Here is a 23,478-nt window from a genome sequence, read left to right on the forward strand (position 1 = left end):
CAAAACTTGTGCTTTTCACTTCAAAGACGGCAGCGAAATTAACTTGCCTTCCCAAAACCTTGAAGCTTCAGTGAATGGGGAGGTGGAGAGCCGCTGTTTCTCTTCTCCTCAGCCGCGTAGCCGCCGCCGGAGCTTCTAAATCTTCTGTTCCCGCCAAGCCTCCTTTCAATCTCCACGCCCTTCAGCCTCCACCTCCTTCCACTTCCGCTTCCTCAATTCACGACCTTTCTCTGCAATCTCGTCTCGGGTTTCCGTTGAAGCCAACTGATTACGACTCTGAGCCATCCTGCTATGCTCAGAGTCAGAGCCAAGCTAAGAAGACGAGTGGAAACCGGAAAAATACCCGTTAAAGCCTTCTTCCTTTGTACCAGGTTAGCCGTCGTAGTTCTTAATTTTGCAAATCCTCGTCTGGGGTTTGATTGTTTTGTCATATGTTTATGTGGGTCTGTCTTCATTTGTGTTTTTAGTTTGATATAAGCTCGTATTGTCTCTTCAAGCTGATGACTTTCATTAAAGAACATTGCTTTAAGGTTTTGTTTTGAACATTCTGACCATTTCCTACTGTTCTAATGCTGCTATGATTTTCGTTTTCTTATGTTTGATCTGGGATTTGATTTTTGTTTCGGGGTCTGTCGCGGTTTTTGTACTGGGTCACTTCCGTTTTTCGTTGTCTCTCTCACTTTCTCAGTTGTTTCCGGCTGTGTTCTTTATAATTTGGCTTTCTCAGATTCATGGTTTTCGCAGTATCAATTTGAAGAGCATGCAGGCCGAGAATTTAAGCAATGTCATTCCTCCTACTTCTCGCTCATCGAATTACATTGCCCTCAGATTTTGCGATTTCCCTTCAGAAAATACTGTAAGATGATGATTCATTGAACATTTTAATAATTTGCTCCGTTGAAGTTCTTGTGTGATTAAATTTCCTTTTTGAGACTATTCTGCCTCATGATATGCATAAAGAAATCATTTGTAGGCATTAAATTTCCGTTGCGGTGGCATAATGCATCCATTTTCGTCTGTGAACAATACTAAAAGAAAATTTAGACTGACTTTTAGACTGATCCTTGACTTTACATACTTGATTAAGCTATTTTGTTCATTTACTTTTTGGGGTAGGCTATGTATGTATTGGCTAATTGATGTCCGACTGACTACTTTCAAGTGAGGACATCATAACCATATTTATACACGGGGTCATACCTGGCTTATATAGAGAAACAAGTGTACTTTTTCGAGTGAGGACATCGTCTCCAAAGCTACAAGTGTGCTTTTCTTTTTCAGTAATAGGCTAATAGCTAATAGCAGCATCGAGTATAATTAATATGATAGTCCTTTCATCATCTCGCTGCTTTCTTTTAGGAATTTGGAGTCTGGCGTTACATGGTCGTATTCCAGTATGGATCTGCTGTTCTGTTTAATGTTGAGGATCATGAAGTTGACGGTTATCTCAATCTAGTTACAAGACATGCTTCTGGATTACTTCCAGAGATGAGAAAAGACGGTAAATTTCTTGAATATAACCAAATTTCATTTGATTTCTCGATGTGATCTTACACTTCATTTCAGTTGAGTTCAACTGCATTGAATCATCAAATGCTAATATGTTCTAGATACTAATATATTCTTCTGGAATAGAAAGGTTTGAATTATATTTAATTCCCTGTATGGATCTCTGTGTGCTTGTATTAGATTATGCCGTAAAAGAAAAGCCACAGCTGGAAGAGGACATGCAGGGTGGTCCAGACTACATAGTTCTCAAAACTTTGGACACTGATTCTATTCGCATTATTGGCAGTGTTCTTGGCCAAAGTATTGCCTTAGATTATTTTGTTTCGCAGGTAATTCTTTTTCAGATTCAGTTTATCAATATATGTTGCTTCTTTTGTAAACCAACGTTGTTGCATTTGGAGAACCCTGGGTCTTAGATTATGATAATCTATATCTTTCTCAAACCCCTCCCATCCGTGGGGTTGCACGGGTCTTTCTTTCTAGGTTGATGGTATGGTTGAAGAGTTTGCAGATATAAATCGTGGAATGGAGAAAACTGGAACTTTCACAATGCATAAAAAGAAGCTCCTTCAACTTGTTGGGAAGGCTAACTCGAACTTAGCTGATGTAATTCTTAAAGTAGGTCTTTTTGAGAGGTAATGCCGTTGTGCTTTCTTCGGTTGTTTGTAGTGATATTTCAAGATCACTAATCATTTGCATTTAAAGTTGGTCCTTCTGTATGCTGGATGATCTAGATTTCTCACTGACCTTGAATATTGCATTTAAACCCTAAACCCTAAGGTTTCAACTTCTCCCCCTTCTGGATTAGAAATCTTGGTACCAACTTATAGTAAAATTCAGAAAATACGCTATGGACTTGGCTGAGCGACGATCAGAGTAACCTTAAATTTGGTTTTCTTCAGTTGCCATTTTTCGTTTATCTGGAATTGCTTCGAGTGCTCGAATATACCAGTTTGGTTTATAATTTGGCGTTGCAGCTTTTAATATTTGTTCGGTTCTTTATCCATCAGATCAGAAATTGCTTGGAGGGATGCAAAGTATGCTCAAATACATGAGTACCTTCGGGAGGAGTACGAGGTTACACAACGCTTCGGAAACTTGGATTTCAAGTTAAAGTTTGTAGAGGTAGGTTCGTCCCTTAGTAATTCACCTCGGTTCTTAAATCATGGAGAATTGTATGTTGCCGGTGTAGATATTGCCTTTTGGATGAATTCATATTTTCTTTGAACCTAAACCATTCTTTTTCGCAGCACAACATTCATTTCTTGCAAGAAGTCCTTCAAAACAGAAAGTCAGATCTTCTGGAATGGTGCATCATCTTCCTGTTGAGCATAGAAAACATTATATCGCTGTACGAGATTGCTCGTGATTCATCTGCAGCTTAACATCGTATCACTATACAAGATTGTTCGTGATTCAACTGCAACTTCTCCGTCTCGAAGCAGATGAGAAAAGTTACAGCAGCCAAAGTAGGTATAGGAAATTAAATTGTCAACAGAGAAGGTTATTATTTACGTACATTCCTTCACTGTAAAAAGATATCTGTGATTCCCTTCTAATTAAATTGCAATTTCAGAATACATCGCTGTCTCATCGTTTACTGTATCATATGCGTAAAACAGAATGCCAATCGAACAGAAAACGGAAGCAATTGCATTCATCCAATAGCCAAAAGGATGGTGAAATTTTCAGTAACCACATAACAGTGCACTGCATTTGACATTGTCAAAAAAGAAGCAGTCATAGAAATGCCTATTAAGTAAACAGCTAGCAAGAATTCAGATCTTCTTCCCACAAATGGCGATAGAAATGCCGATTTTACTCTAAACTCAGAATTCTTCAACTTTCACGGAGTCACGCGGTGTTATGTAGACGTCCTTTGGTCTCGACTTCTTAACACCAGCTGTAAACCACACCTTATCGGACTTGGAACTTTCAACCAATACACAAGTGACCTTAACCCATACCAGAACCTTTGTCTTCATTCCCTCTATCCCTGTGAGCTTTCCCCTTAGAAGAATGGCCTTTACCCGGGTCGCGTACCTCATAACAGAGGAATCCTTGAAGCTAACTTCACATGCTGATGGCAAATACACAATGAGCTTGGATTTTGTTTCGTCAAACTCATAACAGGTTATGTTCTGCGGAAACAGCCCCGGTGGCAAGTTGTACTCTCGAAGGAGATCTGGCAAGCTTTTCGGCGGCTTTCCTGTAGGTGAATCAAACAAGAGAGAAAACTCGTCATTCGAACAATAAGCATTACCATTTTTAAGGCAGATTGTTGACTGAAGTAATGTACTGCAAATATTGCATCCATCTGCAATTCAGTCATACTAATGATATTATGGTAAAGATTGTTCCATACCTTTTAGTTTGTTGAAAACCCATTTTGCCTTCTCCTCGACGGTATTCGAGAATGTCTGCAACAACAAACAATCTGATTAAGAAAGCACAAAGACTTGGACAAAATCTGATTTTTTTCTGCAGAATGTTTGCTGTCAACAAGTTATATTCTAACTTCATTCCCTTGATTTCTATATCTTTTTAGCAGACAATATTCTATTCTAAAAAGGACGGCCCCAAGCCAACAAGGCTCTCCGCTTTACAAGCGTCGGAGAACGTCTATCGATTAACCCATAACCTAAGATTCTTAACTCCCAATTTGAAAAATTTAAAGTCCTTAACTTTTATTTCCACAACACAATTTACCAAAAATCAAAGCAGATCAGCAAATACAATTCAGATTACACCCAAAACCCATCTTCCAGTTCACTCTCTTACGGATAAAAACCTAACAGATCAGATCTCATCCACCGGTAATTACAATTTACCACCGACTAAAGCAAGATTAGCAGAAAATCATGAACTGGGTAAACTTGATTCAAGGCACATTACACAAATACCGACCAAAAACCAACAACCAAAAACAAAAACAAGAAAATAATCATAGGAAAAATTAAAAGGGTAAGAGAACAAACAGAAAGATTACGGTTACATACAGAGAGGTCGTCGGAGATGTTGGAGAATTCTTCCTTGGCCTTCTTCGAGATCCACAAGCTCCCAACTTTCAAGCTGTTCACTTTTGTTAGAGCTTTCTCCATTCTCTCACTCTCTCTCCTCCGCTCTCTCTCTCTCTCTCTCTCTCTCTCTCTAGTGAGTACAGCGGTGGTTGTGGTGGTGGTGAGTGAGCAGTGATAAGTATATAAAGTGCTTTTTGTTCTCGGTAAATCTGAAGCCGTCGGATGGAGACAAACATCCCCAGCTCACACTTATCAACAAAGACGAATTATTTGGGAAGCAACGTTAAGGGTATTTCTGTACTTTCGACATGAGCCGGCCGCCGATTACTGCTTTTCATGGGTTCAGAACTTCAAACTTTCCTATTTCAAGGAGGATTTGGATCCTCGCGGGATCCCCTAATCTTAAGATCAACATACTTGGATTGTTGATAAAAAATTATACGATTACAATTAAATATTTTTTATACTTTTAAAAATAAATTAATCTTGTTTTGCATGAAAAATATAAATAAAAAATTTATAATCGTACTATTTTTTATCAACGATCCTCGTGCGTTGATCCCTATATCCTGGAAAAGGGATCCCGCGAGGATCGAAATTCTTTCAAAAAAAAAAGAAGTTCAAACTTTCCCTTCTTTATTGCCCCTTTTCTTTTGTTTTTTTACCGACACCACAGACAGAGTTTATTATTTTAAGGCTTGCTCATCAACATATCCGTTAAACAATATCATAAGTGTTGTAGACCGATTTCACTGAGGAATTATAAAAACGGCGCGGCAGAAAAATAGTGAAAACACTTCATAAGTATACTAATAAGGGAGAGAAAATCTTAATTGCCGAGGAATATAATTATAATCGGAAAACTATGTAAAAGATATTAAAAAATCTTATAAAACTTTACAGAATTACGTTCTTAATTAATTTAGGACTGCAAGAATAAGTATGTACATCTTCCTCGGTCTTTTGGTTAAGATCTAAGTGTAATATCATGAGTGTGTACTTTTTATTGTTATTTTGGCTAAGATAAAGTGTAATATCATAAGTATAGTTTCACTATTGTTATTTAATTTCTTAGGACTTTTTCTTTGTATCTCACGTTATTCCAGTACGTCTGTTTCATATATTGGCTAGTTAATTGTTGTTTAAAAAATACTCAATGTACTAACAATTTTTCATTCATATTCTTAATACAATGTCAGAGATGAGTCTTAGCGTAATGGAAATATTACTCTTTTGTGATCAAAATGTCATCAATTTGAGTCAGGATTGCAAAACAAAAGTAAAACTACGTAAGATAGACGTTTTCCCTCTACCATCGCCAAAAATAAAAAATAAAATAACCCCTTGTTAGCTTGAAGTGCACTTTTTATTATTAATATCACGTCAACATAGAATAATATCAATATAATGGAGCAAAAGTCAAGAAGTAATGGACAAGGCTATGACACAAAGTGAAAGTTTGTAAAGAAATTGATACAATTGAAAAGTTAGAAGGTGAAGTGATGTTTTCGTGATAATTTAAGTGCTCATTTAATCATAAGGTAACAAAAATATCACTTGAATTAGAAGTCACATTCTTCGTTTTTTATTTTCCTTCGTTTTCTTCCCCTTTTGGATGCTAAAGGCTCTTCTGCACATGGTGGGGATCACAAATCGCGTAATTTCCAGGCCATTTGGCAGATGACAACTTTGGACACATTTATGATAGATATCCTTTCAAACCCTTGTTTGGGGAATGTAGTCGAGCTAAAACTTATAGAGTTCATACTGTAACACATGTGTCTCTCTCCTTACGTGACCATTTTTTTCCTTAACGAAGTTGCACATCCAAAAACTAATTCAGTAATCCAAAGCAAACGAATGACATGAATGAAAAGATTAAAAGGTCTACCAAATAACAACTCAACTAGTAAACAATGCTAAAGGCGATTCACATTTGTATCACAACAACAAAGTCTTATCCCATTAAGTAGGATCAGTTGTATGAATTCTAAACCGTTGTTGCGCTTGGTTTTGCAACAAGTTTTCCATAAAACTCACATCGGTATTAATAAATTAAATAAAATGAAATCATGGGTTTATTGGACAATTGTGATTGTTTTCACTTAATCCAATCTTCTCAAGAGGTATTCAACCTGAACTTGCTTTGTGAGAGGCATGATCCAATCCCCATAGAGACTAGCAACCAAATGTGGCTTGATTTTATATGCAGGGTTAGCTGCATTATCTTCCCCTTCGTGGATTTTAACCTCCTGCCCATATGTTTTCGTCTTCATCTCCACTCTCCTCTTGATCGCTGCTTCAACTGTTTCAAACGTCAGCAACGCCATCAGTTGATTTCTGTCCTGCAAGAACCACACACCGGCACAAGAAGAAAAAAACGACTTCAATATGTGAGATAATGAACCATCAAGCAAAGCCATGATCATCGGGGAACATATATAAGAGGAAGCTTACTTGTGCTCTAATGGCAGCCTCGTATTCTGCAGGGGATTGACGGAATTTTGCCTCTGCCACAAATTTACCATAGTGAATTCTCTTCGATAGCGCCTGTGACAAACATCCAACATTGGAAGGAGATAAAAAAAAATAAGGGTACGCTAAAAGGATTAACGTAGAATTCACAACAACGCAAAGTCTTAAGCACAAGCCCATCTAACGTAGAAGTAGCTTTGCAAATACTTGCATATTAACTGAAAATTCAGAGAGGAAGACTGCAGCAAGTAGTCATTCTTTCTTAAGTTTTGTCTACCTTTAGTAATTCAACAAACTCAACGAGGAGGCAAAGGTTCCATATGTCATGGACAAGGCTAGGAGAAAATTCACTAATACCGCCTTAACCTTATAATGTGACATTTCTTCTTTTATCCTTCTATATTTGGACAAAAGCGGTAGAGGAAGCCCTAGGAAGACTTGCAAAAAGACTTTACGAAAAGACATGGAGTACTTGGAGGTTATGGAAGATATGGCGCAAAATGACATTCTATGATTCATACAGCCAACCCCACTTAATGGGATAAGGCTTTGTTGTTATTGTTGTTTGGATGTCACAAACTAAACAACCAGACAAAAAAAGAGACGAAACAGAAAAACAAATAAAACAAACCTCTTAACTATCATACGACACTTAACTCCCTAAACTAGTATAATGTGACAACTTAATAAACTATTATATGCGTGTTTGTAATAATTTCAGTTAATAGTGGTTTAATGGTTTACCTGCAAACACAGTGTGTCACAAACAGCAGCTGATCCACAATTACCATCGTCTCCTGCTTTGACTAATCTGGGAAGGAGATCTCTAAAGTACATATTCCAAACCTTATTGTTTATATTAATTGAATCGGCATGCGGATGCAAAACCTAGTTTCGTTATCAGAGAAAACGCAGGTCAGAAATCACTAAGAAAACATACAGTAAAACAAGCCGAATTATGCGAGTGAACTTAAAAAATTACAAACACAAGGGTAATTATCATGTTGTGTATTAGAATTTACCCGAGGGTACTGCAAAGGAGGAAGCATTGGCTCAGGTAAGTGTGCTGGGAAGAAGGGATGTTCATCCGGGCTCTTGTATCTCCCCACCTGGCTTGCAAAAACGAAACGTAGTTAAGAAAATCTCCAACATCATTACAGGGGATCCTTTCTTCAGGAAGAGCTTGCTGCTTATAAATAATACGATTGTAGTAGTTATATTAATCTTTTATATCTCATTTAGATTACCCGGGCATGGAGTTTTTCAGTTTCCCTGACCATAAACTCAACCAGTGACCCGCGAAATCCTTCCATCGAGAAGGTGTCATGGTCATATGTGTCTGCATTATAACAATACTGAGTCCTCTCCAAAAGGCTAAATATTATGCTATCCTCTTGTCGAATCAAAGAGTGCCTTATACTGTCTAGGGTCAAGATTTCGCTCTCATCCACCCTTTTCTTCCTTGAATACCTGTACGAAAAAGAAGCCGGATATCAGAAGTTAGGCTGCGAAAAATTATTGATTCGTTGAGAAATAGTAAGTTCATTCCCTTTTACATAAAACCTCCTGATACATAGGCATCGTTGGGCACATTTGAACTAGTAATGATCTTATCAAGTATGTTAATTGCAGCAGAAATGAGTTCACACGGATAAATTTCCGGCTGCCAAGAGAAACTTAACATGATTTTACAAAACATGCAGCACTTGGCTGCAAGTCTCAAGCTATTTTATTGTAACAATAGCTCGATTTTCTCGTTCGATGTCAAGCATAATAATAGACTAATCAAGTCTCAAATACAAACAAATAACAAAATCACCTCACCTCACCTGACAGACAAAGAGCATCAAATGAGACAGCTAATGTTATTTAATTCATGGTTTGTAGATAAATTAAATTGGAGCAAGTTCCTCAACTAAAAATCCATTATCATTAGTTCTTGACTCATCAAAATGTGTAGCTATGATCCTTTTCGTCAACTTCGTCAAAATATTGTCAAAATAAGTTAGGTTGGAATGATCATTTCTACAATTGGGATTCTTCAACTCATCAAAATGTGTAGCTATGATCATTTTTGTCAACTTCCTCAAAATTTTATCAAAATAAGTTATGTTGGAATGATCATTGCTACAATTGGGTTAAAGTTAATGAACCATTGCTCCAATTGGATTAAAGTTGAGGGATTATTTCTTAACTTGGATTATAGTTGAGGGGCCAATGATAATTGAATTTTAGTTAAGGGACCATAGTTACACGTTTTAATGAGTTAAGAGATCAATGGTAATGAATTTTTAGTTAAAGAATCATTACTCCAATTCAGTTAAAATTAAGAGATCATTACTACAATTTACTCTTTCATAAACCAATATTGGACTTTTCTAGCAGGCAAAACAACAAACCGCTTAACTATATTGGTAAACTCAAAGGGTTGGACTCCCAAAAAAAAAAAAAAAAAAAAAAAAGGGTTGGACTGCAACAATGTACTGGTTTTGGAAATGCAACAAGTAGATTTCTCTAGAGATTGCACAAATTTCGAAAGAGCTACAGTACGCCCAACAGAAAATTAGTGAATAATTAAACCTCAAAACCCTTTGAAAACTTGTCTAAAATGTGATTAGATTGTTAAAATCCTAACGGGAAATGCTCCTCCGGCGCACGTTATACGACAACCTTTCCTTGCAAGAACATTATGCAATCAGCAAACCATATACAATCCAAATTTACTCTCTTTTCAGAAAACCATAAATTTTATTATTTTCCATGACAATTTACCTAATTCTTAACGACCCCAATCAGCAATAACATAACACTAAACAACCCATGTAAAAAAATTAAAAATTGAAGAACATTAAAGTCAAAACGATCGTCTTTACCTGATGGGAGAAGTTGCAGAAAAAGAAGAAACTTGGAGAGGACGGCGCAGTTTTCTTCCGGGATTTGATCCGAAAACACCGTTGGGGGTGCTAAAAATGGTGTGGTTGACCAACTGGGGAGTGGGTAGTGAAGGCCTTGAGGCGCTGTGGGCTGAAGCATTGGGAATTGAAGCTTGCAAGAGCTTGGCATCCATGGCGGTCACTGGTGCGATTTGATTTGGATTTGGTTACGTTATGGGACTCTCAAGCAAAAACCAAAAAGTGCTTAATAAACGTTTTCTGCTTTGGCTTTTGTAAACCGCAAATTCACAAGTGGGGACAAAAAAATTGGTGGCTAATTGCCAAATTTGACTACAATATGGTTAGGGTAAGAAATTTGATAACTAAATATGAATCTTTCAAAGTGAGTTTTTTATAAATTATTTTATCATCTTTCAATTTAATATCGGTATACTTTTAAAAAAATTTCCTTAACATTTCTCTTTTGGTAGTATATTTGCTCATCATTCTTAATGATGGTAATACTTATCATCTTATTTATTATTATTGAATTAGTTTAAATTTTGAAATTTGTGTCTACCACTACACAGATATCGAAAATTAAATTTATCTAACGATAAATAAAGTGGAGTGGTAACTGATACATTCAACATCACTTAGGGTGGTGACCAAAAATATTCTCATACAAATCTCTTCTTGAAGCAGCAGGTTTTTAATGTAAATAATATTTGTATCATATTTAGATGTATGACCTACCAACACATATAAGTTTGATTTTTATTAAAAAATGATAAAAAATATATATATAATAAAAAAATATTGTACGAGCAGGAGTAGCAACTAGCAAGTTTTGTTTCTTTCTACTTTGTTGGAAATGTCATCATTTGGAAACTTTCCTCTCCAAATCAAACAATTGACTTTCAAGTCTTTCGTACGTTAAGATATTCCTTTAGAAAAGGTCTTTTAACTTGCTAATTATTATACAATTATATTTAAGGAGCTTTAATGAAAAACTTCAGGTACTGTTCATTTTAACGAAAATTTACATTTTTATACTAAAAAATCAATCATGATAATATTCATTTTACCCTTTATTTTGTCCTTATTGTTAAAATTTAAAGTTTTCAAACTTTTTTTTTATTAGTTTTCCTTTTTATTTACATCACAACACAATACATATGTCATATGTGATCCCAGGAAATCACATGGTGCTTAAAGAACATTGTTTATTAGTGTTTAACCAAATAATTTAAGATCCCATGAAATCATCGATACGTTTTGGCTTAAAGAAACAGATAGGAATCGAAAATGTGAGGACTTTCAAATTTTAAATCATTATATACAACTTGCCATCTAATCATTTGAAGGTGCTGATTTGCGACATATATAACAAAAGTCAAAGCACAAACCTTGCAAATTGCACGTCTTGCTTCCGAGTAGAGTAGAGGTGGAAAATCAACTCATTAGATTGTTAACGGATAATCATTAAGACCAGTAAATTTGATATCTTCGTAATATAGATGTGTGATTGATATAGGTTATGATATAAAGTGAAATTAAACTAAATAGATATTAAGGGAACTCATTAGCAACTAAACAGATTGATTTGTCACCTTTCCTTTCTATAAATGTTTAAACTTTCGTCTGCATTCCAAATTCATTTCCTTTGTTCAGACACATATAGTTAAGTACTAAGTTACTGACCATTCAACTCCATAAATCTCCTAACCTCACCATAAACCTCCTCCGAACAACTCTCCAACCTGGGAAAATTTTTAGGTGTACCGGGTACACCAAATTTTTTTGGTGTACCCTCACTCATTAGAATTTTTTTGGTGTACAAAAAGTGAGGGTGCACCAAATTTTTTTGGTGTACCCTCACCATTATGAGTGAGGGTACACCAAATTTTTTTGGTGTACCGGGTACACCGAAAAATTACTCCTCCAACCTGGTCAAACCAAGTTTGGCATGTTGTTGGCACAAGTAACTGACCGTAATGTCCGTCGGCCAACTTTTTTTCTTTTTTTTTTTTATTTCTGAAGGGCATATGCGTCCTTTAACAACAAACCGTCCCTGCTATACTTGTCCACCAAGCTACTCTCGTTTACTCCAAATTTAAAAATCCTTTGCTACCTTCCCATAGAAAGCATGCGCCGCCCAATCTAACCCTACCGGAACCACCTGCATAAACACAGATCCCCGCCGGAGAAATACGTGCATATGATTATTTGTCAGTGGGGTTTTGTTGTTGGGCACAAACACTTTCACATCAAATCCCACCTCCTTCATCAGCTCCGTCACTTGGGCCTTTTTGCGGTTGACTCACACGAGTACCAGTTGTGAGTTTGTGGGGTTGGATGCAAAGATTTTGTGACGGACTTCTCGATATAGGCTTGGTTTATGAGCAAACGAAAAAGCTGTTAATGTTTTTGGAGTGGATAGTAGTGATTGGTTTATTGGAGGTCGGACAAAAAGAAAAGATGTTGGACTTAAGGAAGGGCAGAAACCCTACTCTATAAAGTCCGACCATCGATGAACTTTTTTATTAATTTCTTTTTATTTCAATAGAATTTTTCAATCATTTTATCGTTGGGAACAGTTCTAATTGCATCAAATAATAATTTTAAAATTTTTGTTTGATCCTCTAAATCGATTCTTACTTGTTTGTATTTTATAACAAAAAAAAAAAAGTCTTTTAGAATCTAAACTTGATGTGTATTTTACAACCAATTAATTGATTAAATTTAATAAATAAAAAATTTCTGTTGTTAATGCTTTTCTATCAAATGAATTTATTTTTTATTCAAATTCTATGTTGTTAATAATAAGAAAGATACCATGAATTTTAATATCGGAGTACTCTGATTATTTTTTTGATTTTGTGTTAATGATATTATTCGTAATGTTAATGATACAGTTACAAACATCAGTAAACTTTTGTGCTGTAAGTAACCAATTAACTTTGATGTAGCCCTTTTGATTTTAATTTATTTTTGTTTCCTAGCTTTTTTTTTTTTTTTTTTTTTTTGGGTGGTGGTTTCAAAACAAAATCTATTAAACACGCAATCAAATATTATTTCAGATGAAAAAAAAAAGCACAAGCTGGCCAGTTAATACATTGACAGACAAAAAATAAAAATTAAAACTAATTAACCATTTTTCTCCATAAATCTGGTAGCCCTTGTATAAGCCTTCTTCAAACAACTCTTAAATCTTTCCAAATCCAGTTTGACGTTTTGCTCCTTGAGGTAAATGTTCATAACCTCAGGTGGCCAACCTGTTTTCTGAAGGGCAAATGGGTCCTTTAGCAACAAATTTTCCTTCCCATACTTGTCGACCAAGCTACTCTCGTTCACACCAATCTTATACTCCGAATATTCCAAATCCAAAGCCCTAGCCATCCTCCCAAAAAAAGCATATGCACCCCATTCAATCCCAATCGGAACCACTTGAACAAACACAGAACCGGGTCGAAGAAAAAAAGAGTGCGTCAATGCGGCTCCATGGACCCCGATCATAGCATGGCTCGAATTCAATAACGCGTAAGATTCATGCAACGGGGTCATCCTCTTGGGATTAAACACAATCACTTCAAAACCCACTTTTTTAATTAACCTAATCAATTGTTTTTGGTTCATAATCACGCGCGCGTGTGCCATTTCGCGGTTGGCCAACACGAGTCTCGGGCGTGACCTTGTGGGCTTGGATGTTAAGACTTTGGGCTGGGCTTTTGAGCCATAGGCTTTTTCTAGGAGGACCCGAAAATCCATGAACGATTTTGGATTTGGTAGTAAAGTTTCGTTTATGGTCATGAAACCATGTGAAATAAGGCCTATGGTGGCTGAAGGAAAACAATGGGTGGTAGTAGCATTTTTTAGGATAATGATGGGGTACTTGGTGAACATTGCTAGTAGATCTGCATACTTACTAGGCCACCAATTGGGAGCTTCGGAAACCACGATCACGATCTCTTGATCAGGGAAGATTGTGTTGACGGTGATGAAGAGCGGAATGAACCCATCATTGAAATCATGGAAGAAGTTTCCGGTGTACCCTCCCGCACTGAATACTAGGGCTGGAACACTGTGACGGACTTTACATGGTGGGCTTTGTGGGCCGGAAGTGAGGGTGAGGTTCTTGATGTGAGGCATTATGAAGCCTTCGAACTTTCGAGGGTAGGGCTGGACTTTTTCCACCTGTGGGGGTTGGGCTGAGCCCATAGTGAAGAATGTGAAGGTGTTTGGGTCCAAGACAGTTGGACCGTTGATTGAACAAAGATCATAGCGTACATCTGCACGGTCGCAGATGAATCGTCTTTTCACAGGAAGTTGCAAGTATTCTGAAGGGTGAGAGTTTGGCCGATTGATCAGTTTCGTTTTTTCATGATTCCCTTCCTCTGAAATCAAAGTTTGAATCAAAATCAGTGAGGATATTGAGTAGTAAAGGTCAATGATATTATGTCGTTTAGAAGTATTTTTAAATGGCTAAAAGCACATTTTTAAAGAAAATGACTGAACTCAAAAACATTTCACAACAGAGCTCTGAGTCATTTTAAAAAAACTTATAAACGAGCTCTTAATGAAGAAGATAGCTAATACACGAGTGGAGGACATGCAAAATTGACGCCAGAATAATTTGACTCTGATAAATAAATAAAAAATGAAAAAATAGCAGAGTGATTGAAAATATTTCTCGTACCTTGAGTCTTGGCTGAATATGTAGTAGTAGCATATTTAAGAAATCTGGAGGTTGAAGAGACGCTGATTTCGAACACGATGAAAAACAAACACAAGGCCGCCAAAGCCACCGTCGCAGCCCTGCAGGAAATTGTCTTCTTCATCCTCCTTGTGCGGAAGGGGCTTGGCTGCCGGCAATGCCTATTTCAAAAACGAAGTGACCAGTTTTCTGCAGCTATATATATATATATATATTCACAGGATGCCGACGTAGGTGGCATGAACCACTGGAGAACAACCAGAACTTTGAATCTGCTTTTGGATGCTGATAAAATATGAGAGAGAGAGAGAGAGAGAGAGAGAGAGAGAGAGAGAGAGAGGGAGGGAGGGGGGGAGGGAGAGATGTTAGGGTTCTGAAATTGTAGAAGAAGATTGGGGAGAACAATGCCAATGTGGGAGAGAAAGAGAAAAAAGATGACACATTCGTAAACACGTTGATACATTTATGGATACAAAGTTAAGAAACGAAAAAAAAAAGTGAAAAAAAATTAAATCAAAGAGGAGCTTTGCTTAAGCTTGCAATCCAATTAGATTCTTTTATAATTAATGAAAAATCTTTAATTTTCTTGGAAGTGCGTTGCATGCAAGTCAGTTACACAACATAGCGTCAGCTGTCATCTTTTGCCAGTAAATCAAGATAATATCATCAATACCCTTCCTTCTACATGAATTCTTAACTAATTAGAGCATCTCCACCCGCTAAGGAGGTGAAGGAGTTGGCTAAACCTCACAATGGGATAGCAACATTATGGTTTAAATTCGCCTTTAGCGAGAACCGAACTTAAAATCTCTCACTTACAAGTGAAAATGAATATCATTAGACTGTAATACTAAATGGTTACTTTGAAAATTTAATTTTAAATACAAAACAAAGCATAGCATTACAAACAAGCATAATTAATTAAAAATAAAGGCAAATGGAGAATATGGTTGAACTCTTGAAGTTTCTTAATTGTGTCTAATTTAAGTGTGTTGTTAAAAAACATTTGCATTTTTTTAAGAATTTTTTTGCGTTTTTCTGTTTGTTTGAATCTTTTGGTTTTCCTCTTTTTTTTTTTTTTTTTTTTTTGGTTATTTACAATTTTTTTTAATGTTGAAAATCCCACTGATAAAAGAGCATTTTTTAGCAAGACGCTGGGTTGTGCTAATGGAGGCTGGGCTGTCGCATGGGTGGGACCCTCCCTCTTCCTCCTGTTGATTAAAAGTGTGCAGCCACTCAGTACTACGGTATGGTGGTATTCCTCTTTACTTGTGAGTGAGAGGTCTTAAATTTGAATCTCGTGTATGGCAAATTCGATACCAAATTAGATTGCTCATTGTGCGGTTTAGCTGAACTCATCTTCCCATTAGTATAAAATATATCGTTGTACTAAAAAAATAAAAGAGGATGCAAGCCCATGCAACAACTGGCAGGGCAGCCCATTGGGCTCCTACCTTTCACCTAGTTGCCTGCTTTTTTTTCACCGTTGGAGCACCAAAATTGGTCCAAAGAGAGCAATTGAGCTTCCGCTAGAGATGCTCTTAACTAGTTAAGTTCCTTCTCATCCTTTTTTTTTTTGGAGAAATTTTTATAGGTTTCGGTAACACAAATTCAGATGGTGCGTTATTTCACGTATTGTAATTAGGCAATCGATAAAATTGATATGTCATACTTCTAGAGTATAATATATTAACAAAAAAAATTCAAATGTCATAATTTGAGTGAAGTAATTTCACGTGATCGTGTTCTGAATATACCAAAGAATTGCTCGGCCACTTTTTTGTATTTTGGCTAATTTGCCCGCTTGGGTTGGTTCCATTTCTTAATTTATGCTTGCCCTATTTTATATTATTGTATTTAATTTGCGGTATTCTCACCAGTTTTAAATCTATTGAAGATGCAATCAGATATTATGTGTCGTAACTCACCTTCTTTTCGAACTTTGCAAGTTATTAAACGCGATCATACATAATGTATAGAATGAAATAATTTTTAAAACTCAATCAAGAGCAAGGAAAAACAACACAGTTGACGAAACGGCACTACCCTTCCTTCTCCATGAATTTCTTGGCCTTCCCATAAGCTGACTTCAAAAACCAAGTAAACCTATTCAAATCCAACTTAACATCTTGCTCCTTCAAATATATCTTCATCAAAATATCCCAATTGGAACCAATTTTAGCAGCCGGATCTTTCACCACAATGTCATCCTTCCCGTACTTGTGCACCAAGCTACTCTCCTCTGCATCAATCCTATAGTCAACGTACTGCAGCCCCATAGCCCTAGCCGGACTCTCATAGCACACCTTCGCCGGCCAGTTGGTGCCGAGAGGCACAATCTGCATGAAGACCGCGCCGGGCCTCATGAACAACAAGTGCGTAAGTGCCGCGCCATGCACGCCCACCATCGCGTGGCTCTTACTAATTAAATCGTACGCAAAGTGCATGTCAGTTGTAGACGTCGGCTCAAAAATCACAACTTCAAAACCAACCTTCTCCGCTGCTCGCCTCGCATCGTCCTGGTTCAAGATCGCCCGGCCAACGCCTAGGGTTCGTCTGAGTAAGACGAGGCGTGGCCTGGAAGTCGAAGGTTTGGAATCGCGGCAGGTGTTTTCCGAAGGCTTTGTCTAGGATCGCATGGAAATGTACCATCGTTTTAGGGTTGTGTAACAACGTAGGGTTTATGGTGACAAGTCCGTGAGATATAAGCCCCACGCTGGCAGAAGTAAAACAATGGCTGGCGGTATCATTATCGAGGTTTATGATCGGGTGCTTGCTAAAAATCTTCAGTAAATCTGCATACCTACTAACCCACCAATCGCGTGCTTCCGATATCACGAGGATGGGAGCCTGATCGTGGAAGATCGAATGGACGACGATGAAGATTGGGATGAACCCGTCATTGAAATCATGGAAGACGTTGCCGGTGTACCCGCCTGCACTGAATACAAGGGCCGGGCCAGTGTGTTGGATCTGGCACTTTGGGCCTGGTGGGCCTGAGATGAGAGTGAGCTCTTTGATTCGAGACATTGTTGAATTCTCAAATTTTCGTGGGTAGGGCTTGATTTTTTCCACCAAGGTTGGGCCGGTGGGGTCCGCTGCAAAGAATGTAGAGGTGGTGGGGTCCAAAACTGCTGGACCGTCGATGAAACAGTAATCGTAATACTTGTGAGAACGGGTGCACTTGATCATTGGGTCCCGCTCGCTCATTGATTTGGATCCCAATTTTTGGAATATTTCTGCAATCATAAATTAAATTAATTGTAGGAAAAACGCATTAGTTATTAGTTTATGAATAATTCCACTAATTTTGTACCCAAAAAAAAATACTAATAATTCCATTAATTAGATCGGATTTGTAATAAAAGACACACCATTAATGAAATATGTAATTTAAAATGAATTCAGATATAGGAAGAAAAAAACACTTTTCAAACATGATTAAGACAATCATATGTTCATGACGAAAATTGCTAGAGACGAGTGACTAATTTTTCTCGTGTTGTGATAAGCGAAGACTTATATTTGAAAAGAGTGTAATGGAGCAGTCCGAGTCAGACTATATTATTAAGGTTTGTTTGGATGTGTTTTTAAAATGACTGAAAACGTTTTTAGAGAAAATGTTCTTGGATTCCAAATGCACTTAAAGTGCTTTCTGCAAGAAGCATTAATTCCAGGGAGCACTTTAAGTGTTTTTCCAGAATTTACTTGCATTTTTACAAAAGATTGGTTTCAAAAATATTTTTCACCAAAAACGGTTTCAATCATTTTAGAAGCACATCCAAATGAGCTCTTAGTTATTCAAATGCATTGACGTATTAACACTAAGGTATGTCACAGTACTTTGAGTGAGTCTGATGCCTATATATAAGACTTAGAAAACCTGAGTTTGTTACCTGTAATAGTATTGTTGCACTAATGTGAGTTCAATATATTAATATCACACTCATGAATTCAATTCAATATATTTGTATCATACTCAAATTTTCCGAACCACTGTAAAAGTGTGATTCCTGTGTGAGTTCACAATCACTATCTTCCGCCCTACAATGGAAGGGCTAAAGAATAAGTGGGGAATCGACATTTGATTCCTTCCTTGTTATGTTGTGACTACTACTATCTTTAATCCGACAAAAATAACAAAAGAAATAAAGAGCCAAAGAAGAAAGAAAAGGGTAAAAATGAAAAACAAAGACAAGAACAACCACATTTAAAATTATCGTGCGTGAGTGAGAGGCAAATACCTGGTGATGTAGTCCTAGTTGCAACCAAATGACAGTGTTCTGAGTAAAATCTCAACTTGTATAAGAGATTAAAATGGAAAACCAAGAACACAATCAACAGCGCCACCCATAGAATTGCTGCCATCGAGTTTCCTTTGCTCACCATTCCTACGTACTCTTGGTGCGCTCGCGACAAACTAAAGATCGATTTTCTTTCTTGATTCGAGAGATATCCTAATGATTTAATCGAATCTAAACTAAATAGACAGATTCAAACTGAACTGATCTTCCTTCTTGATTTTCTGATTTAAAGCTTTCAAGGTGATTATGAAATTCAGATTAGAAAGAAAAAGGATTAATATAGGATCATGCTTCCCTCTATGATTTGAATGGTGAAATGTGAGGTGGAGAAGTGGGGTATGTTTGGTAAAATAATTTTTTTCTAATTTAGTTTTTTTGTAGTCAAAGCGAAAACGGAAGAAAAAAAATGTGAGAAAGGAGAGAGAAATGAGAGTTGGGTAAGAAGAAAATAAGGATAATACATAATTCCGAGAACTGGAGTCTAAAAAATATATATATTTGACATTTTTGAAGTTTATTTTGAAACCACAATATGTTTTTCTTAATTTGATTTTCTTCTCCTTTTCTTTTAATGTCTTTTATTTTTGTTTGAGAACAAATATAAAGGAATTGAAGCCAAAAAAAGAGATTATTTTGGACACGCTAACTAATAGATTATTTAACGCACATGTAGCATTCTTTGTGATGACATAGATCCCAATTGTGATCATTGAATTTGTCCTCTTTAGACATCCTCAGTCCATCTCCAATCCTGGGTTAAAATCTTTTTGTTTCAATTATTCTGAGTTAAATTTTTAGTCCGAGATTGTCAAAAAATGAATTTAGACTAATTTTATTTTTTATTTTTTATGTAGGCTATCTTAATTTTATTTTATGAACATTTGAACCTAAAAATATTTAGATTATTGAAACATCACTAAACCGCCACCATAAAAGTATATTGATCTATGTTTTCATTATTTTAGCTGTTGGATTTAATTTTGGGTTGTTATACCTTTTTTCTTACTGTGAGATTTGATCATATTAGATATCAATTGTTGAATTCAATGAATTTATAAATATAAAACTAAAATTTAAATACATTTCAATATGGACCGTGGGATCAACTAACAGTCCAATATCCAACACCGTTCAATTCGTTAAAGAGTCGTTGGGCTCATTATTGTGGCCGACATGACCTGTGTGTGTGGGGGCCCACTAACCCAATGTCAAACACTGGCCGGAATTTGCCAAAGGTTAGAGCAAGTTAGGGAGACAACAAATTTTAAACCATATTTACAAACTAAATGATGTGGTTGTTGATAATTGAATTATTACTCAAGCATTGATTAACGTGCTTATTTCTTATTGGTGATATATAAATTGATTTGCAAATTCGGTTTAAAATTTTGCTCTTCCTAGCATTATCCTATCTAGGGTTCTCGGATTTCCCTTCTACCATTGAACACCTTTCATACCAACGGATTGTATGTCATCACAAGGGATGTCATATAAGAAAGAGAGTTGCAACGTTGGTATATGGTGTTTTTTTTTTTTTCTCCTTACAATTAATGATAGTGAGAGAGCTAGTTATCAGCTAAGCCACATAATGTGTTAGTCATAATTAAGTATGGAACTCGTTGTTCATAAGAATCAAAATTAAGGCATTTCAAATATAAAATTTTGCAAAGAGTTTGTAGATACTCATGAACATCTTAATTGACAATTGACGAGAGTGAGAAAATTATATTAATTGTTCATATTAAAATGTTATATTTTGCAAAGAGTTGCCACTTAATGATTTAGTAGTATTCATCTTCACTTGTACGTGAGAGGTCTTAGGTTATATTCTTATCAAAAACAAATTTGAACCACATTACTGCTAGCCCATTGTGAGGCTTAGCCAACTCTTTAACTCCTTGATGTAGATAATATTATTTGTTCAAAAAGAAATTTTTTTGTATATGGCTTTTAGCCCAATCAATTAAGACATAGCTTGTATCTTTATACCCAAAATCACAACATCGAACTCCCTCACCTCTAATGTTTGCTTTTATAAAAGAATAATAATAACGGAATCGGATCCCCTCCTAAGCTTTGTAAACTGAGCCTTCTGAGTAAAGGATCTGGACCGTTGAAATTTGATTCAATGACTACAAACAGAAGGCCCTCTAAAAGTTATAATAATTTTAGCCGTTCGATCAAATTTCAACAGTCCGGATTATTTGCTCAGGAGGCTCAATTTACAAAGCTCAGGAGAGGATCCGGTTCCAATAGTAATAATAACTTAAATACTAAAGCATCCAAGTATAGTCTAGATACGAGACAAGATGAAATCACAACGTTTACCATCCCTTGTTGAACAGTAAGTAAATTTTGGTTAAAACTATTAAATCATTTGGACATACAAAAAAAAACCACTACTAACGTAGGTGGGCCCTACTATTTTATGGTGTTTTCACACGTGTCAAATAATGTTACCATAAATTTTATCAATTTCGTGTGCCTAAATATTTAAATATTGTTCAAAATAATAATAGTCTCAAAGCATTTCTAATGGGCTCCTTAACGATCCACGTCCAAGACAAATATTCAGGAGCTCTTAAATACTGAAAAGAAAAATACGTTTTTAAAGAGCTTATAATTAATGTTAATTGTTTCAATATTATTTTAAATAATTAACTTTTTTTAACAAATAATATTGTTTTAATATTATTTTAAAGAGTCAGACTTAGCCTCACAATAGGTAAGTAATAATGTTGTTCAAACTCACCTTTGACGAAAGTTAAACTTAAAACTTCTCACTTATAAGTGAAGAGAAATATCACTAAATTATAATATTAAGTAACAATAATTAATTAATTCTTAAAGACCATAAAATAGAGAGTATTATTAACAATTCTCTCAAATATAAGAGTTTTAAGTTGAAATAAAAACCAAACACGCACACACGAGATAATTTGGTTTAAAACCTTCTTGGGTTAGAAATGGCTACATTGGCGAGATATGCAATAAAAGGGGGTTTTATAAAGAAATTAAATAAAAAGTTGGAATAACAAAAAACAGGTAACTTAGTAGTAAATGAGAGATCACGAGGTTTTATTAAAATTAAAAATTGGAGGTCTCGGATTTGAAACTCTCTACTGGTGTGGAAACCAGACTTGTGGCAAGAAGAGACTGAAATACTTTTGTGAATCTTCTCGATCTCCGAAATAAGCGAATAATCGTCACTTGCTATCGGTTGTTTATTTTTATTTTTTTTTAAAGAAATAAAAATTTGAAAGAACATAAAGAGTGATAAATTGATAATCGTACTCGAAGGAGTTGCCTTTGATTAATGCGGTGGCCCCACAGGATGACGTCATCTGCAGGAGTAGATTCGGGTATGGGCCCCGCGACTCGTCGGTTTTTAGTTTTTTTCTTCTTTCTGACTCGCTGAAGTGGAAAATGACCATGTATCAGTCATTCACAATTTCACAGTCAGATTACATGTAACAGTCCGGCGTACAATTTATGACGTCATATTACCAAATCTACCCTTTTTGTCATACCCAGAAATGGTTAATTGCGAGAAAGGCCTTTATGGCATGGATTGGATACACTTGTACTGTAGAGTTTTCTAGAGATTATGTAACTGTATATTAAATTTTTCTTTATAGAATTTGACATAAAACGACACAAGACTATTGTATCATTATCAACACGATTCGGACAAAATAACATTGTTCAGCTAATATTATATTAAGTAAATATATTTCTAACTTCATATTGTTCTATGTGTTAAGTGACCTATGAGTTTACATAAAACAATGACACAAACATAAACAAACGTATTAGGTTCATAAAATTTAGATAACCAGGCGATTTCCGACTTCATTGATTGTTGGCTACTCATGGTTTAGATGAAAGACGGTTCCGCACATCAAACAACATTTATAGATGAAAATAAGATGGAATAAGGTAGAATTGAAGACATATAGTGGAGATTTACATATTCTAATGGTCCTTTTGAACCTTATTATTTTGATTGACTTCTGGAATCCATAGCCTACTGAGCTGGTGAGATGCATCTTCTTAAGAAGGATGAAATCCCAGTACGAGTTTTATTTTCATCGAGTGGCTGGGCCTAAAGGATTTGCTGAAATGTTGCGCAAGCAACAGAGAAAAGCCCACGTAGGCTTAAAGTGTCTCATACATAATAATTAAATTAAATATAAAATTGAATAATAATTAACAACAAGCTGGAGTAGCTCAGCTGGTTAGAGCGTGTGGCTGTTAACCACAAGGTCGGAGGTTCGAACCCTCCTTCTAGCGTTTTTTAATTTTATATTTTTTTTTAAATTTCCAATGACACTTTTTTAAGCTGATTATGTTATAAATTAATCCTTTTTTTTTTTGAAAAAAAAAAAAACTGATTAGGTTATAAATTATTCCTTTTAATTTTTTTTTAAAGAATCTTTTTAAGTTTATGGATTAATACAAGCTTTTAATTTTATATATATTTTTAATTTCCAATGACACTTTTTAAGCTGATTATGTTATAAATTAATCCTTTTAAGTTTTTTTTTTTTTAAAGAATCTTTTTAAGCTGATTATGTTAT

At 35.8% G+C, this 23,478-nt stretch overlaps 4 protein-coding genes, 1 non-coding gene and 1 pseudogene across 6 annotated transcripts; 2 read left to right on the forward strand and 4 right to left on the reverse strand.

Moving 5' to 3' along the window:
* The first annotated feature begins 19 nt into the window (after positions 1-19).
* LOC125477671 (protein RETARDED ROOT GROWTH, mitochondrial) lies at positions 20-3,089 on the forward strand. 2 transcript variants are annotated; one of them, XM_048585064.1, is made up of 7 exons: positions 20-371; positions 728-856; positions 1,360-1,501; positions 1,690-1,838; positions 1,993-2,144; positions 2,520-2,634; positions 2,760-3,089. In XM_048585064.1, exons 2-7 carry the CDS (start codon positions 761-763, stop codon positions 2,892-2,894), a joined length of 789 nt encoding a protein of 262 aa, XP_048441021.1. In that variant the 5' UTR covers positions 20-371; positions 728-760; the 3' UTR covers positions 2,895-3,089. The 2 variants fall into 2 exon arrangements, with proteins under 2 accessions (XP_048441021.1, XP_048441019.1); XM_048585062.1 differs by having other exon boundaries at positions 745-856.
* Positions 3,090-3,142: 53 nt separating this feature from the next.
* On the reverse strand, positions 3,143-4,741 carry LOC125477673 (uncharacterized protein At5g01610). Its single transcript, XM_048585066.1, has 3 exons — positions 4,509-4,741; positions 3,875-3,929; positions 3,143-3,718 (listed from the first exon to the last, which is right to left on the reverse strand). Exons 1-3 carry the CDS (start codon positions 4,608-4,610, stop codon positions 3,339-3,341), a joined length of 537 nt encoding a protein of 178 aa, XP_048441023.1. The 5' UTR covers positions 4,611-4,741; the 3' UTR covers positions 3,143-3,338.
* A 1,695-nt stretch (positions 4,742-6,436) lies between these two features.
* LOC125477572 (chorismate mutase 3, chloroplastic) lies at positions 6,437-10,178 on the reverse strand. Its single transcript, XM_048584806.1, has 6 exons — positions 9,878-10,178; positions 8,252-8,474; positions 8,027-8,113; positions 7,749-7,892; positions 6,987-7,079; positions 6,437-6,874 (listed from the first exon to the last, which is right to left on the reverse strand). The coding sequence occupies exons 1-6, from the start codon at positions 10,069-10,071 to the stop codon at positions 6,635-6,637; spliced, it is 981 nt and encodes a 326-aa protein (XP_048440763.1). The 5' UTR covers positions 10,072-10,178; the 3' UTR covers positions 6,437-6,634.
* Positions 10,179-12,867: 2,689 nt separating this feature from the next.
* On the reverse strand, positions 12,868-14,805 carry LOC103947352 (xylan glycosyltransferase MUCI21-like). Its single transcript, XM_048585309.1, has 2 exons — positions 14,577-14,805; positions 12,868-14,274 (listed from the first exon to the last, which is right to left on the reverse strand). The coding sequence occupies exons 1-2, from the start codon at positions 14,716-14,718 to the stop codon at positions 13,028-13,030; spliced, it is 1,389 nt and encodes a 462-aa protein (XP_048441266.1). The 5' UTR covers positions 14,719-14,805; the 3' UTR covers positions 12,868-13,027.
* Positions 14,806-16,636: 1,831 nt separating this feature from the next.
* LOC125477732 lies at positions 16,637-17,804 on the reverse strand (annotated as a pseudogene).
* A 5,313-nt stretch (positions 17,805-23,117) lies between these two features.
* On the forward strand, positions 23,118-23,191 carry TRNAN-GUU. The gene has a single exon. It is a non-coding gene; the product is annotated as a tRNA-Asn (tRNA).
* The last annotated feature ends 287 nt before the right edge of the window (positions 23,192-23,478 follow it).

The sequence above is a fragment of a genome, unplaced genomic scaffold (assembly GCF_019419815.1).
Source record: "Pyrus x bretschneideri cultivar Hongxiangsu unplaced genomic scaffold, Pyrus_bretschneideri_v1 Contig22, whole genome shotgun sequence".
Classification (NCBI taxonomy): domain Eukaryota; kingdom Viridiplantae; phylum Streptophyta; class Magnoliopsida; order Rosales; family Rosaceae; genus Pyrus; species Pyrus x bretschneideri.

Coding starts and splice junctions, on each gene's coding strand:
- LOC125477572 (XM_048584806.1), bottom strand. CDS start 10,071: ATGGATGCCAAGCTCTTGCAAGCTTCAATTCCCAATGCTTCAGCCCAC. Junction 7,080..7,748: donor GTGACACACTGTGTTTGCAG/GTAAACCATTAA, acceptor TGTTTGTCACAG/GCGCTATCGAAGAGAATTCA. Junction 6,875..6,986: donor AGGCTGCCATTAGAGCACAA/GTAAGCTTCCTC, acceptor TGGTTCTTGCAG/GACAGAAATCAACTGATGGC.
- LOC103947352 (XM_048585309.1), bottom strand. CDS start 14,718: ATGAAGAAGACAATTTCCTGCAGGGCTGCGACGGTGGCTTTGGCGGCC. Junction 14,275..14,576: donor ATATTCAGCCAAGACTCAAG/GTACGAGAAATA, acceptor CTTTGATTTCAG/AGGAAGGGAATCATGAAAAA.
- LOC125477673 (XM_048585066.1), bottom strand. CDS start 4,610: ATGGAGAAAGCTCTAACAAAAGTGAACAGCTTGAAAGTTGGGAGCTTG. Junction 3,930..4,508: donor ACATCTCCGACGACCTCTCT/GTATGTAACCGT, acceptor TTGTTGTTGCAG/ACATTCTCGAATACCGTCGA. Junction 3,719..3,874: donor GGTTTTCAACAAACTAAAAG/GTATGGAACAAT, acceptor ATTCACCTACAG/GAAAGCCGCCGAAAAGCTTG.
- LOC125477671 (XM_048585062.1), top strand. CDS start 292: ATGCTCAGAGTCAGAGCCAAGCTAAGAAGACGAGTGGAAACCGGAAAA. Junction 372..744: donor GCCTTCTTCCTTTGTACCAG/GTTAGCCGTCGT, acceptor TGGTTTTCGCAG/TATCAATTTGAAGAGCATGC. Junction 1,502..1,689: donor TCCAGAGATGAGAAAAGACG/GTAAATTTCTTG, acceptor TGCTTGTATTAG/ATTATGCCGTAAAAGAAAAG.